This window comes from Symphodus melops (assembly GCF_947650265.1).
Source record: "Symphodus melops genome assembly, chromosome: 4".
In the NCBI taxonomy this organism is placed as follows: Eukaryota; Metazoa; Chordata; class Actinopteri; order Labriformes; family Labridae; genus Symphodus; species Symphodus melops.
The window spans coordinates 9,809,022-9,824,825 of record NC_136694.1 but is presented as its reverse complement, the minus strand read 5'-3'; the positions used below and the strand labels follow the sequence as shown (position 1 = coordinate 9,824,825).

The window sequence follows — 15,804 nt, the reverse complement described above, 5'->3', positions numbered from 1 at the left end:
CACTGCCTGCAGTGTGCTCTTGGCAGCTGAGCACTCTTGCGCACAGTCCGTGTTTCGCTCCACTTTGTTTGGCTCATGTGTTGTTCACATTAGTGTTACCACTGTAATGAGTCATGCTCATTTGTACCGATTTGTCAGTCAGGATCAAAGAGAGGCATAAATCCCTTTTGTTCAATGCATAGGTAAAAATGAAGATGCGTGCCCAGCTGTGCACACACACACACACACACACACACATGTATACACACTTTGACTTCCTTTCTGCCATGCTCCTCACTGGCTGGTGCTGCTGCCTTATAGTAGACCTGCTATTGGCCTCAAGAGAATGATCCAAGGAAAAGTAATGAGACTGCAGTTACTGACCCTCCCTCCAACCCCCTCACACCCTCCTCCTGCTCCATATAATTCCCCCCAGCATCATTAACCTGTGCCACGCAGACTTTGTACATTGAATATTCTCAAAATTCAGCCCCAGAGTCTTTGTACAAACTTTTAATTGCTCTTTCTCCGTACATTTGCTCTCCCTCAGGGGACGTTTTCCTGCGAGCGCTTCTCTGGCTATTTTTCTCACTTCATCTCCCTCTGCCCTTATCAACCACATAAAGAGAGAGGGGGCTGTAAAAGTCCTGCACTTCCATGGTGTTAAAACATCTTTTCACCTTGCCACCTTGCAGACACATCTTCACACTGCATTAGAGTTGCCACTGTGGAGCAGGCTGTGAGACGTTTTTAAAAGTCAAGTTGATTAGCTCGAACTGTTGAATATATTTCATTCTTTGTTCCTATTAGTTGTTTAGCAGTGATTATTCTCGAATAATTAAAGTTCCACATGCCTGGCAGTTAATTATTGATCTCACTCTGCTCTCTGCATACAGGCCAATCGATTTCATTGCTTTGCATTTTCCAAGGTTTATTTAACGTCGTTTAGCAAAGTATAAACACTTCTTTGGCTTTTTTGGCAAGAAAAGATGACTAGATGAAAAGATAATAGCACACACACAAGCAGAGAATGTGCTGCTTATGCACAATGTAACTGTTCACTCATTGGCAATTTGCCACAACCCACCTTAATAACTTGATAACTACAGATGGCTAAAGCAGCTGGATAGAGATACTTGAATGAGCGCTACGCTTTGTTGTTCTCCCCTTTTACAATGTCAAATAAGCAACACAATAATAGTTTACATTTGCCGTCCTCTTCTATCTTCAGAACTCCCAGCTACAACTATGCCCCGAACCAAGACAAACACTGGATCCTACGCTACACAGGAGCGATGAAGCCCGTCCACATGCAGTTCACTAACATGCTGCAGCGCCGGAGGATGCAGACCCTGCTGTCTGTGGATGACAGTGTGGAAAAGGTAGGCTGCTGGACATGTGCTTCGACCCAAAAAACTCACAAAATACACACACACACAAAAACGACCAACCAAACTCACACACACTTAGACTTTTCATCTGACAGTCTCAAGTCCTGAGAGATCTGTGCTTGTTCTGACTGGGGCTCCATAATGTATTCATGACACACTTGGTGAATTGTTCAATTGCTTTTCCCTGAAACTGGCACAGGAGACTTGAGTTATCTCACACGAAATATAACTTTTATGCTGTGTGAGTGCCTAATGACATTATATCCGCCTCTGTAGGTGTACAATATGTTGATGGAGACGGGGGAGATAGACAACACCTACCTCATTTACACCTCAGACCATGGATACCACATCGGCCAGTTCGGTCTGGTCAAGGGCAAATCAATGCCTTATGAGTTTGACATTCGGGTTCCTTTCTATGTTAGAGGACCTAATGTGGAGCAAGGTGCAACGTGAGTGACAGTGAATATGTTTTTGTCTTTTAAGAGACGCTGTGTTTTAGTGTGACGTGCTTAATGTGAGCTCACTTTATCTAATTCTTTCTCTCTTCCCTGCAGTAATCCTCACATAGTGTTGAACGTAGACTTGGCACCAACTCTGCTGGACATGGCCGGTGTTGATATCCCTGCTGAAATGGATGGCAAGTCTATCCTCAAGCTGCTGGACACAGACAGGCCAGTCAATAGGTGAACACACATTTAAATGATTTTGCTCAGTGTCCTGTCATTCAAGGGACACTTCAAGAATCCCACTTTAAATATTGTTATATTAGTGGCTACAGTATAACCCATTAAAGTACTGTGCCATGTTGATAGTTTTTCTTTTTTTTTCTTTCTTTTTTTTCCCTATTTTTCTTTGTGTCCTGGACATAATGAAACCTCAAGCCAAACTTATCGCTCATATCCTTTTCTTCTTCATACAGAGATGACATTTAAAAACAGGTACATGTTTGATCAGTGTTTACATCACAGTGTGGACTGATCATATATATTTTTTTCTGTACTCTTTTTTCCAGGTTTCAGGTGACTAAGAAAGCTAAGACTTGGAGAGATTCTTTCCTGGTAGAGAGAGGGTACGTTTTATTGATTGACCTTTTTCCAGGAAATGTTCTAATGCCAGGCTTTTTCTTCTGGTGACATCTGTCTCCTTGTCTTTGATTGGTTATAAAAAAATATGTTTTTGTGTTCTTTCAGGAAGCCTCTGCACAAGAGAGCTGATGGGAAGGAAATGGCCCAGGAGGAGAACTTCCTGCCAAAATACCAGCGAGTGAAGGACCTGTGCCAGAAAGCAGAGTACCAAACTTCATGCCAGCAGCCAGGACAGGTACCTAACCTGCAGGAAGAGAGCCGAATAAAAATTCAGGAGACCCACATGGAGTGAAGCCCATGCGAGTTTGATCATTTAATTCATGGTTGACAATATACTTAGTATTACACGCTGTAATTATACTCTCAGGGATCCTTTTGATGCCAGAATCTCTTTTTAAAACCATCATAGTGAAGCACTAATTGTGTAAAAAAAATGTAAAAAAAACGTCCTCTGATTTAAAAGACAATATGGATTACAATACTGTTCTGAATTATGTTTTGCACTGTCTTCAGAGAGATTTTCTGTTACAGTTATGTGAAGCATTAATATGTTATATTTATCAAACTGATGTTATGCAGTAGAAGACGAAGAAGATCCAGCATCATGAAATGTCCCCGTGTCTTGTTTCAGAAGTGGCAGTGTGTGGAGGACCCGACTGGCAAGCTGAGGCTGTATAAGTGCAAGGGCATGGCTAGTCTCTATGCCCCACGTATGCAGGCTCTGATGGCCAGAGGTGCCTCTAATCTGTCTCCCACGCTGAACTCGGAAACCTGTAACTGCGCGGATGTGGGCTTCAAAACATCAGCCATGAAAAGGAAGAAGCTTCTCACAAAGAAGAGTGAGTTTCTTTTTGTCCCTCACACTTATCATTGTCTTCTAGTTATTAATAGATTTGATTTTGTTCTGAAAGACACTCGGAAATGTCCTTGCAGTAGCCTACAAAGCCTTGTAAAACAGGGTCATTAATCTCAAACTAAAATAACCAGCTTTTGAAGTATTCATGAGATGAGGAGTATGTGTTTGTGCTGCCATCAAGTGGTGTGTTAGGGTAACCAAGTGAGCGTTTCATAGTATAGCATTGAAAGACAGAAAAACAAATTATGACTAAATTATTCAAAGACTATTATCACACTCTATCTGAGCACTGATTCTTATTATAAAAATGTAATTGTTATGTGTTTGTCTTAATTAGTGGTCATTATAATCATTATAAAACTGAGTACATTTGCTCTCTCTCATCTTATTCAGAGATTAAATCCAGTAAGACCGTCTCGAGGAAGCGCTGGGCCCGCTCTGTGTCCTTTGAGCTGGACGGAGATCTGTATGCAGTAGACTTAGAGGAGGGCTACCAGCCCCTTGGCTCCACAAACAGCAGTTGGGCTAGGGACATGACTGGAGAGGAGGGAAATGAGGAGGACAATGAGGAGTTCAGTGGCATGGGAGTCACAGCCAAACCCACAGCCAGCAACAAACTCACAACACCTGCTGCGCTGAAAGTCACCTACAGGTGCTGCTTTGTGCATCTGTCGACTTGAATGTGCAGTGATTGTGTCATATAAAAGGTCTGTTAATAATTTAAGACTGCATATTGATTATTATTATGATAATATCCTACAGGTGTTCTATTCTCATGAATGATACAGTTAAATGTGATGGAGGCCTCTACAAGTCTCTTCAAGCCTGGAAAGACCACAAACTGCACATTGAGCATGAGGTATAGTCTCCTCCTTTTCAAACAAATCATCCGAGCCATTTCACAGGTTTGTAGTCCCTGTGATGATGAGTCATGATGAGCTCTAGCTGACTTTATGGCTGTTTCCTCTGTGCTTAGATTGAAACCTTGCAGACCAAAATCAAGAACCTGCGCGAAGTCAAAGGTCATCTGAAAAAGGTGCGGCCCGAGGAATGTCAGTGTGACACCCCGAGGTGAGAAAGTGTTCGGACCACTCTGTCACCAGCATATTCACTACCAGTCAAAAGGACACGCGACAGTACCAGTATTATCAATACTAAAAAAGCCACTGTAACATTTTAGATTTAATAGTGGATGTGAGAAATTCTGTTTATTGATGGATTGCCCCATCTCATTTTCAACACAAAAAGCAGTACAGTGTGATACAAACACAGTCACACACAACACACACACATAAAGGCTCTCACAAACCCGTACAACGACATGTCCCTCCCACAAAGCCAAAGCACCCACACAAAACCATTAGACGAGAGGGACATACACATAATGACATGCGATGCAATCAAGACAACAAAAGATATGATAGCATGATTTTGTAAGAAAAGGTAGTAGTGATTTCTCAGAAAGTTGTTTTGATGTTTAAAGGTAGATTGTTCCAGTCAGAGGGAGCTTTATACTTAGACGCTCGTCTGCCGATTTTTTCTTCTTTTTTTTCTTACAAAAATAAAACATTTAATTTCACATTCAACTTTAACTTCACTGTTTCTATTTCTATAAGAAACACATGTTAAACATTAAAGCATAGGCCTTTAGATCAAAATGTCTTTTAGATAACAACATGCATTTCACTCAGTTGTTTCCTCTCATTTAACTGTAGCACATATGTGACACTTGTTTTTGTCTTAACAGTTATCTGTTTGAGAATAAGGACCCTTTCCGGCTCCATGCAGGGCGCGTACATTCACTCAGGTAAACATTGAGATTGTTACGAATGATTACATTTTATTTATTCCCTCTTACAGTCTCATTGCATGTTTTTTATGTATTCTTGTTAGAATGCCATCAAAGCAGAAGAGCCAGTGGTTGCAGAAGGAGCAGAAGCGCCGTAAAAAATTACGGAAATTCCTCAAGAGGCTCCAGAACAATGACACCTGCAGCATGCCTGGCCTCACATGCTTCACCCATGACAACCACCACTGGCAGACGCCCCCCTTCTGGACAAGTGAGGAATTACGTGTAGCTTTATTAAGGGATTTGGAAAAATATTATTACTTTTCAAACAATTTCCAAAGCAGGAAGGGTAAAACACATTTTTGGATCAGAGTTGTGATAATCTTTGTTTTCCACTCTTACCCCTCACTGCCTCACCCACCGCCATCCACAGTGGGACCATTCTGTGCATGCACCAGTGCCAACAACAACACGTATTGGTGCCTGAGGACCATCAATGACACACACAACTTCCTGTTCTGTGAATTTGCTACCGGTTTCCTGGAGTATTTCGACCTGAACACTGACCCATACCAGGTATTTCAAATCCATACACGTTGTACTAAACAGCATAAATAACTCAGATAATACAGGAAATAACCAGAAAATGATTCATAGTGCCTTCCTGTGAGCACAAGGTATACAGATTATCAAAATGTTTTCAGACTTTTTTCAGAGTTTTCCTGGCCTTTGCTTACATGTTGTTCTAATTTTTCCCATAGCTGATAAATGCTGTCAGCACACTGGACCGCAATGCTTTGAATTCAATGCATCAACAACTCATGGACTTAAGGGGCTGCAAAGGACACAAGCAATGTAACCCAGAGAAGGGTCAGTAAAGGGTCTCCAAGGCAAACATGATTAATGAGAGCAGGTCCATCAATGCGACTAATGTTACTGTTACTTCCTTTCAGGAGGAAAAGAACGAAACTACTTCAGTGAATACAGGTATTTTCTTCTTCCCTTTACAGCACAGCTGATTACTTTTACAAACTCTACAGATGGAATCTGTGTTAGAGTTTGAACTCTGGGAGGTTACAGCCTCCCAAGAGTGTCTTTGGCTATGTTTCTTCTGACTGCAAGCCCTCTTGGGAGTCTAGAAAATATAAAACTGGGATGTTGTGATGAAATTGAACCACATCAAACTGTCTTGGCTCCCAAATCCTTTCTGTTGTGATCAAAGTCTTCTCATTATGGAGAAGCAGAAGCCAAAGAAGGCCAAAACCCAAGCCTGCTTTAAAGCTTCTGCTGTTCCCCTTTGTAATGAAGCCTAATAGCTTGTCTCTGCTGTGCCTGTCTTTGTGTGTGTGTGTGTGTGTGTGTGTGTGGGTGTGTGTGTGTGTTCTCTGTGTGTGTGTGTGTATATACCTGTTTGTCTCCATGCACATGCATTTGCCCTGCACGTGTATACGTGCTGTGCATGCTTCAGGCCAGTTCACCGTCGAAAGAGGCCAAAAGTGAAGAAGCCTTCCTCCAAATCGCTGTGAGTTTGTCATAACCCATCTGTTCCCTTGTAGTCAGCCAAGCTCTTCTCCTTTCTCCATCCAGATTTTTTAAAGCTTGGTCAGACGACCAAGCAGCATGCTCCCTCTCTTCCATTTACTGTAACACTCCTATTCTTACAGTAACTGTCACTTACCTGCATTGCAAAGCTGCACTATGTTCCTTCTTATTCACTCTCCAGACAAATTCAATAAAGCAATGCAGGTGGAACATTGTCTCCACGTGTTGTGTTTCAGTCTTGTTTCTGTCATTTCTTACTCTTCCTAGTAGGAACAGACCCTAACCGGAGCAATGGTTTCAAGTGAATGCCTCAACTGGCACATTTAACTCACACTGTGTGTTGTCTTTACACAGAGGGCAGATATGGGAAGGGTGGGTAGGCTAACTACCTGCATACCACAACCCACCACATTTGCCTCCTCCAGCAAAGAAACGAGAAGGGGAAGTGAACACGTATGTGAGGACCTTGACCACTTGGATGGACCATAACTTCACCTGGACTTTACCTTACTGTAAACAAAGTTTTTTTTTTATTCCTGAGATCGCTGCTCTGTTACTCTTGTCCAAACGGAGGTGATGCTTGGACTGAAAAGAAGCATTAAGTCTTCCCTCTGTAGTTGTCACTTCAACCCTCAGACATATTCCATCCTCATCAAAGACCTTTGTAATCAAAATCTGCCAGGACCATTAACATAAACAGAATGCTGTGAATCAAAGGGACCGTCTGGAGTCCACTGTTTAACAATTTGTTTGTACATAGTATATATAACTGTTTTAATAACATTTCTGTCATATCACATTGGACTTGGTGGAAACATGATGAAGTCACATCTGCTGCTACATGGCCTAATGACGTCGCTGTGGCACAAGCTGATTAGCATAACACAAGGCATTTTTTATTTCTTTGCACCAGCGTTTCTGCACATGAAAGTGATATGGACTCTAAAAATCATATGCTAACAAACTCTTCACCATACTATTTTTTTTTTTATCATAGTTGGTTTTAACGCTGATGAATGTCCTTCATGATGCCTCATCTCCCTAAAAGCTTGGAGACATAAGTTGACCAGAGACTGCCTGCCTTGATCCAGTCCCCTCCACTGTCAGTCACACTTGAAAAGGACTACACTAACCATGATCTCAAAAACAATACAGTTGAAACCTCCAGAATATTTGACTTTAATTAGTTTGTTCAGCTTCCTATACATGGTGCTACAGGATAACAATTCAAAAGTCAAATTTTGCTGTACAGTACAGTATGTATCTGAATGTATGTTGTGCAATTAATATAAATGTTTACAATATTTTTTATAATAGTGGCGAGGAAGACCGCATTGTATGAAATGAGTTGACAGAATGGATTTATAAGGAGAAATGTAGCTTGAGAACTTGTATTGCCCGCAATTCAACGTTTGTCATTGACATCAGAAAAGCACTTAAAAGTTTCACTGTGAACATATGCGCCACATTTAATGGATATATTGTTTACTCTATGCCAGAGGAACAACACAACAGTGTAATGCTTATCTGTGTGAATTTCAGCTACCTGCCTTTGTAAGCTTCTTTGATTTTTTTTAGCAAGTATTTCTGTAGACTTGAGTGCTGATTGTAATTGTGAATAAAGTGTCGTTTGAACATTAATAATTGCCTGACGTTTCTTCTGTATGTCCGTGGTTGTTAGTGTTCATGTCCAGCAGGGGGCTCTGTCTGCTTGTCCACGGGCTAACAGAACTACACACAGCAACACAAAGTGGATGTTAGTGTCTTTTGTCTTTGTAATAGAAATGGATGAAGTCTGCATGAATGATCGCTGACTGGCTGAGTTAGTTGGAAATAAGTTGAGTGAACTGACATCGTTTCTAACATGATATTCAGAAACCACTCATCAAAAAGTAGTCTACTCTAAATATATTTTACTATGAAACCGCAGGGGTTTGCTTTACTTTTCAAGATGTCATGGGGCTACATTTACAAACCAAAATAATAGCCAATGTTTTTGACGTAGTCATTTATTTTGAAAGTAGGCTACATGTTTAGACATGTCTAGACGGCAAAAAAACCCCCAACATATCAGCGTTTTTGTTATCCTTATTATCAATTCACCCTAAAAACACAAGCTTAAATTAAGTTGATGTTATTTAAATAACAGACAGGAGAAATGTGGGTGTCTTTGAATTTAACTATATTTCTCAAATTATTTTAGAAGACGTGGCAAACTATCCTCCTGCTCAGCTTTAATCACCCTGCTGTTCGTTTATGTTTTATTCTTTCAATGGGGGAGATTTTCAATTTTATTTTTTTATTATATTTTTTTTGGGGGGGGGGGAGAGAACCCTCTTCCCAACCTATGACTCACGTGCAAAGGCGGAGACTCCATATCGGATTGAGCAGAGACCGGAGGAGGATCGTCCCATACTCACTGCCGTCTACGCGGCCAACATAAACCTAAACCGCCACCAGCTAAATATCGTTTTGTCTAACTCTAAGTCTTCTTTACAATGTGAAGAAAATGGCCGGGACAAGGTAAGTGAACTTTACGTTAACTTTGAAGCCATGGAAACTGAAATGGGAAAAGTTTCAATGTTAAACTGAACTGTGTGATAGGGAGGCACTTAACAACAGCACGCTTCATAGTGGAAAGTTAGCCCACCTTGTTTGAATGTTTCACTTTTATTTGTGTTTTTTACAACACAGAAGTCAAGTTAAAAGTTTGTGAAAATACACTCTATGGAAGTGTAAAGAGAGTATGTGAAAAGGTGTGAAGGGTTTTTCTAAAAGGGAAATAGTAAGGTTGCTATCTTTACAACACGACGGACACGTTAAACTGTAAACCTCTATGTAGCTTGTTAGCATTAAACTTCTGGACACTGAGAAGTCTGAGAGTAGAGTTAACTTTTATCATTTATGTATGATGAAAAGCACTACATTAGATTGGCTGAGCTCATTTGTCTGAAGTCTTTTGGTGTGGTGAGGAAAAGCAATAACCCAAACGGAAGGCAAATGTTCCAAAGCCCATTTGTTGCTGCTGCAGTTTTTACTGGTTTGTTGTAACTGGGGCTCTGAGGTTCACAGCTGCAACTTACTGGTTTGATCTCCACATGTTGAATTTACTCGTGCAGATGTGTTACAATCTTGTTTAGCTTTCATCGTTTCCTTTCCACACATGGTTTCCTTTAGTATTCAGTCTTATTTAAAGCTACTGAGATGTAGTTATAGGATAAGCTAGAGTTTGGTTCCTGTGAAACAATTCTTCAGCTGCATGATAGCCTTCTATCAGTCACCTGCTTTTAATATCTTTCTTGGACTGTATGATGTACAGATTTGATTTTGAATGCCTGAAGTGGAAGCTATGAGGACTTTTGATGCCCTGATATTTCTTCTCCCTCTCCTCCTATTTTTACCTCCTGTTGAATATTATGTCATGGATTCAGTTTGACAACCATGCTAACCAGTCAGATGTAATTTATAATACAGCCTGAAGCTGTTAGTTTTGTCACACAATGCCAAGCTGACTTCCTGGGTATAGAAGTTTCCACCACCTGCCAGCTGCTGCTCATCCATGACTGTGTTGTGTTTAGTTTTTTTGGGTGGATGCGTCTTGGAGCTTTATCTCTATCTTTTCAGCAATGCAAATGGAGCGGGCGTCGTGGCGCAACTATTGGTGTTTCCTGCTAAAACTACATCTGGTCATATCAGCTTTATCAACGTGAGAGGGCAGAAATGACAATGGGATGTTTGTCTTATTGTTTGTCCTCCCAACAATAATCGCACGCAAGGAAGCGTAGAGTGTCAATCATGATCAGGGTGTCAGTCCTACGCTGGATCAGACAAATATGTTGGCCTGTTGAGAAGAAGCTCATGCTACTGTCACAGCTGCTTGTTATGACATGCTAATGATATGATAATTTTTTTTTCAACATATACTTTCCAGTTTTCACTCCTCACTTTCCTGCTTTCTGTACTGTAATCCTATAGCATAAACAGGCATTTATTTATCTGACTTGAATTGTCCGTAGCCTGCTGCAGTAACTCCATAATGAGGTTAAGGTGATTTGCTCAAACACATTTATCTGTACCGGTTCACCCTCGGCCATCTGAAGCCTTTCCTCAGTGAGGATTACAAACTGGGTTAAACTCCTGACTCACACTAGATTGAACTTGATGCTGAGAGTGCTGATCATCACTGCCGAGCATTACATGGGATAATAACTTGTTGAACGGTCGTCTGCTCACATAGGCTGTAAGTAAGAACAAGTCTTCTGCTTTCAATGCTTGACCAAGTCTGAATAGTGACAGTCAGCTTTTCAGAGCACCACGGACAGTATACACAGTTATCTCCCACAACAACAACCTCAAGATCAGTTCTTATGATGAAATATAAATCTGTGTATAATGTAGTTATCCACAGACGCGATGGCCTCTTCCATCATAATTCACCATACTGATGCCCCTCCAGCTTGAACATCTTCACCAGACTGGCCTGCTTCTGGACGCCCGGAGGGGCCTGCAGTCTGCACCTTCACTTCCTCTAGAGGACAATCAGGAGGCTTCTTTCCTGTGTGGTTCCTTGGCTAGCCACTGACCCCCCCCCCCCCACTCACCCTCACTTTGCCCTGGGATTAGACTCTGGCCTCGTTTGTCCTGTCAGCAGGGGAGGATTCAGGGGGACTGCTGTGCTCCAGCTCCAAATGAATTTACAAACTGGGCAAACATGTCAGAATGAAGAATGTTTTTTTTTTTTTTTGGCAACACCAAGATTGCACAGTTTAAATAATTCCATGTATGAACACCCAATGATCTGCAAAGATGTAGCCGAGTTTGAACAATGCATTTGTAGTGTTATTAAGCACATTACACATCTAATAAGTTAATTCATTTCTCTTGTTTGGACAAGTGACCCCATTGTTCAATCTCCGACAGCTGGTGTACTGGACAGAAAGGCCGGCTTGTAAGCGGTAAACACCCTGATCCTGCCTCAGCCTCTCCTGCACATGTTCACTCTCGTCCAGAGTCTTATCTGACCTGAAAACCCCCGTGTGGTCTTCAACTAAGGAGAGGGGTGGGTTTTTTTTTTTTTGGAGGAGGACAAGGACTTCTGTTTGGTCAGGCATACCCCTATAAAAGGCAATTTACTGACCGTGTGGACGAGTAGCGTCTCAGACAGATAGTCACTGTTTATGAAGGCGGTAAGGGGGCCGGAAGTTCCCAGCTTTTTCTGCTGAAAGCTGCACTATTTGGAGGAGAAGAGAGGACGGTGGCGGACGAGACAATACTCTCCATACAGAAATAACAGAACGCGTCTTCTCCGGAGTTCCTTTTGTAGGCGGATTACAGCGAGCACGTCTGCAGTTACATTCAAGGCGGCCAACACAAAAATGTTCTGCTGGATCTGGCTGTGAGGTAGGCACGATGATCTGAAATCTCATGAAGAATCAGTTTGTTGCAGCGAACAGGGAAGTAATTCACTAAGGCCATGTGAAATCGCTAGTTGGAAAGCAGCATGGGAAAGACGGGCCTGGCTTCAGGTTGCTGAAGGATCTTATGAGATCCAGTCTAATCTGGTGCCAATGGAAAGGGGAAACTGTCTCTAGTTGTGGATTAGGGCAGCTGTTGAAGGAGGTCACCCCAGACCTCGTATACATGTCCCAGGCTCCTCCCTGCCATGGCTCTGATTGCCCCCCCCCCCCCCCCCCCCCCGTGTAGAGGGAACACAGTGGGCTCTCGTTGAATGAAGTCCGCCTGTTGATTTGACAATAGTCTGCATTGTCTGTACCATCACAGGCAGCAGAACCGGCTGCAGTTCACAGGCTTTGTAATGCATATGGCAGTGAGTCATCACAGGACATTCTTGTCAACTAGGTAACCGTTTGTTTCTATTCACAGAGGAACCAGAGACCGAAAATGAGCAAGAAACGGCTAGTTTACAGCAGCATAAAGGAATAGGCTTTATGTTAACCCGATCAAAGGTTTCATGCGTCTTTCACTGACAAGAATTCAACAAAGTCTTGACTTTATCGGGGTTGATGACAGTAGGTTTTTGCATTTTGCAAAAAGTTTCTTCGAAGGACCAGTTTGAATGCATCGTACATCGCACCAGCAGCACACCAGCTGAAACCGAACCATCTGGTTCTTCCTGTTTGAACATGTGCAGTCCCCCCTTTGATCCAGAACTGCCAATCACACTCTTTTCAAACTGCACATGTATATCTGTCCATAAGTAAAAGGTGTATATAGTGTACTAGTAGTTATTATATTTGTCTTTAGCGTATTTTATTTATCACTTGATGACTCTTCTTCTTGACTTCAGCTGTTGAAACAGGTGACTTTTTCATAGCATATCTCCCACTGCAGACAGAAGTAATCTTTAAGAGACTGCACAGTAACCTCAGTATTTTTTTCAGAACTCTCCAAAGACGAGCGTCTCCTCTGACTGCTTGTCAGTGCGTTGTCCGTGCAGGTCGTCATGTGGACGCCGAGCTCTTTGGCGTTAAACTTCTCCACCTCTCCCACCTCTCCTTGGAAACCTTCTTCCCTGGTTCCCACGTGAGGCCAGCTCGATCATGCCTGACGTGTCTTTCAGTGAAAGACGACCCCCAAACTTGTTTGCCAATGTCAGCATACGATGAGTGAGGAATGGACACTGACAACTGTTGTTGAGGAGGGGAGGATGGGGCATCGGGGGTTCGCTCCCGTGCTCCTGCTGTAAGGTGTCATAGGGGAGGACACTAAACTTCTCCTGCTGATATGTCAGCGGCGTCTGAATGTGAATGAATGGACTAGTTATTACTGGTGGACACTTTCCAGAGTGGAGTGTGAAGAGGTTAGTGGAACCCGAGGTGTAAAAAGTGTTTGAGTAGTCACAAGACGAGAAAAGTGCTCGTAAGCTCCAGCACATTCACTAAATCTTTTGGAGGTCATGTCCTTCACATCATTGTGGTTCTGCTTTAAAACTCCAAAGCAGAAGAGAAAGTCTCTTTCATGAGAACTTTCTTTGTTTTCAACAAATTCCTCAAACAAACTGTCAGGTTTCACACATTTGTCTGTTTCACCATTTCCTCTTTAATTTGAGTTTTTTTATGACAACACCGAAAAAGAGCACTGTCGTGTTTAAGTGGCGGGAAAACAAACACTCAGTGAAGTGAAGAACACTCAGTGAAGAAAGTGTTTCAGGAAACGATGAATAAAATTCCTGTGAAGCTGGATCTTCTCAATTGTTTCTGTAAACGGTGGCAAGACCTCAACTATCTCCAAACCAACAACTTCAAGTTTGTTTAAAAGCTTCTGTTGTAGAAAATGTGTTGAATAGAGATCTTCTCACATTTAAATATTGAATTGAAGTTCAAAGTTAGCAGGATTGTGAGAATGTTCTGTGAGCCTTTGGTCATCCATACAAGGTCTCAATGAAATACTAGTTTATAGTGCATGTTTTTTTTTTATAATAACAAAAATAATAGCCAATAATATATCAATATTTGAATTTTTCGTTGGCCGTCTGTAAGTTGGATATGTCTAACCTTTGGCTAAGACAGAGGAACCCTGTCGTACTCAGAAAAATAACAATGAGTAAGATGTTTTAGAAGCTCTTCTGTAAATTGTCTTGGTATAGAATGTCCTGTACAAATAAAGATTGATTGACTAAATAAATTAGCTGCAGAAGAATACATTGAACATTAAAACGACAGAATCAATCAAATGAGCCGGTACAACTTCTGACGAGGGAAAAACCAGCATCCAGGAGGATCTGCTGTACAAAGATATTTTGTTAAAGTCAGCGAACAAGAATAAATATTCAGCACCCAAAGTCAAAACATAAATCCTTTACATGGCATTCTGTTGGTGTGAATGTCAAGCTGCCTCGAAGTCTTTCTAACAATGTGGTCGTTAGTACATTTGAACACACACAAATAGGGGCTCAGTTGTGTCATGAGATCTGCCGACCTCCAACCCTGGTGACAGGGCAGGAACGGGAGGTGTGAAACAAAAGGGCCCAAAGAATGTGTGTGTGTGTGTGACAGGTGCAGGGCTTTTTCTGTCATCTGAAACATGTGCACTCTCCCTCTGATGTTTCAGGACACATTGGGGGAGGGAGGGGTGCACAGAACAATACACGTACATCTGTGACACAGATCAGTTTGAAGCTGTGATATTGGCTTTAATGAAGACTCCCAGGAAAGAATCCAAGGCCTATGACGAGGCTCCAGGCTCACACACACACACACGCACACACACACACTTTAACAGCATCCACTTTCTGTAGCCAGCGTGAGTCCCCGCTCCTGTTGGACAATATTTAGATAATCAGGTTACCTAGCAGCCATGCTGAATAGACTTTGGACATTAATACAAACTCAAACAGACGTCTGCTTCTGGTTGATCACTCCCTCTATTATATTCACTTACAAGACTCTACTTGCTCTGTGGCTGCAATTTCTCATTGTTGCTCTTATGTTTGCCTGTTAAGAGCGCTAACTATGTTCTCCTTTCTCTCTACTCACCGATGACTTCTTTAAAATCAAGTATTTATTTATTTTGTCACCTAACCATTTCCTGTAAATAAACAGGTCAGGGTGGACCTTGGTGCTTGCTGAACGGAGTGTGAAGGTTTCCAGATGCATGGCAGCGATCTGTAAGAATTCAGCCTGCACTGGGGCAGTCACAAAAAAGAAACCAAGACGAGCCTGTTGATGGAAAAGTTGCAGGTTACATTGCAAAAGTCCTGAATTCTTCATCAGACTTTTGCTGGCTCACCGGGTTTTTTAGACATGGTTGTTTTTTTTTTATTACCACATAACACCATGATTACATTTAGGGAGGAAATAAAATCTGTTATCTGATATATCAGTCGATATCTTTCTTCGAGCTGTCTCCCATCTGTAGAGATAGATCAACACATTCATTGGGTTCATCGTTCAATGCAGTTATGGGACAGTGGTGGTAAAGACAATGAAGACATGATGGTCACTCCATTGAAATGAAACTGGGCATGCACGTGCCTCACTGCCTGACACTCTGGTGGCTGATAAAGCTTGTTGTGATCCATGACACAATCTGCCGGTGTAATAAAAATAAATGAATGATAAATAAATGTAATAAAATGGACACATGAAATGATTTCTCATGTAGTCGTACACTCGATTGTTTCAGTTTCTGGAGGGATCT

General features: G+C 41.8%; 2 protein-coding genes across 5 annotated transcripts in view; both read left to right on the top strand.

Moving 5' to 3' along the window:
- Positions 1-8,283, top strand: part of sulf2a (sulfatase 2a) — a 36,884-nt gene extending 28,601 nt beyond the window's left edge. For 2 of the 3 annotated variants that reach the window (XM_079342671.1, XM_079342670.1), the window contains 16 exons: positions 1,211-1,361; positions 1,647-1,822; positions 1,928-2,056; positions 2,386-2,442; positions 2,564-2,693; positions 3,090-3,297; positions 3,708-3,966; positions 4,077-4,173; positions 4,291-4,385; positions 5,062-5,121; positions 5,208-5,374; positions 5,537-5,679; positions 5,865-5,973; positions 6,057-6,090; positions 6,572-6,625; positions 7,000-8,283. In XM_079342671.1, the coding sequence (XP_079198797.1) occupies positions 1,211-1,361; positions 1,647-1,822; positions 1,928-2,056; positions 2,386-2,442; positions 2,564-2,693; positions 3,090-3,297; positions 3,708-3,966; positions 4,077-4,173; positions 4,291-4,385; positions 5,062-5,121; positions 5,208-5,374; positions 5,537-5,679; positions 5,865-5,973; positions 6,057-6,090; positions 6,572-6,625; positions 7,000-7,030 (1,900 nt within the window). In that variant the 3' untranslated portion in view covers positions 7,031-8,283. The remainder of the gene's footprint in view (positions 1-1,210; positions 1,362-1,646; positions 1,823-1,927; positions 2,057-2,385; positions 2,443-2,563; positions 2,694-3,089; positions 3,298-3,707; positions 3,967-4,076; positions 4,174-4,290; positions 4,386-5,061; positions 5,122-5,207; positions 5,375-5,536; positions 5,680-5,864; positions 5,974-6,056; positions 6,091-6,571; positions 6,626-6,999) is intronic. The other variant, XM_079342672.1, reaches the window with a different exon arrangement.
- A 709-nt stretch (positions 8,284-8,992) lies between these two features.
- Positions 8,993-15,804, top strand: part of arhgap46a (Rho GTPase activating protein 46a) — a 30,803-nt gene continuing 23,991 nt past the window's right edge. For both annotated transcript variants that reach the window (XM_079340468.1, XM_079340467.1), the window contains exon 1: positions 8,993-9,168. In XM_079340468.1, coding sequence (XP_079196594.1) covers positions 9,155-9,168 — 14 coding nt within the window. In that variant the 5' untranslated portion in view covers positions 8,993-9,154. The remainder of the gene's footprint in view (positions 9,169-15,804) is intronic.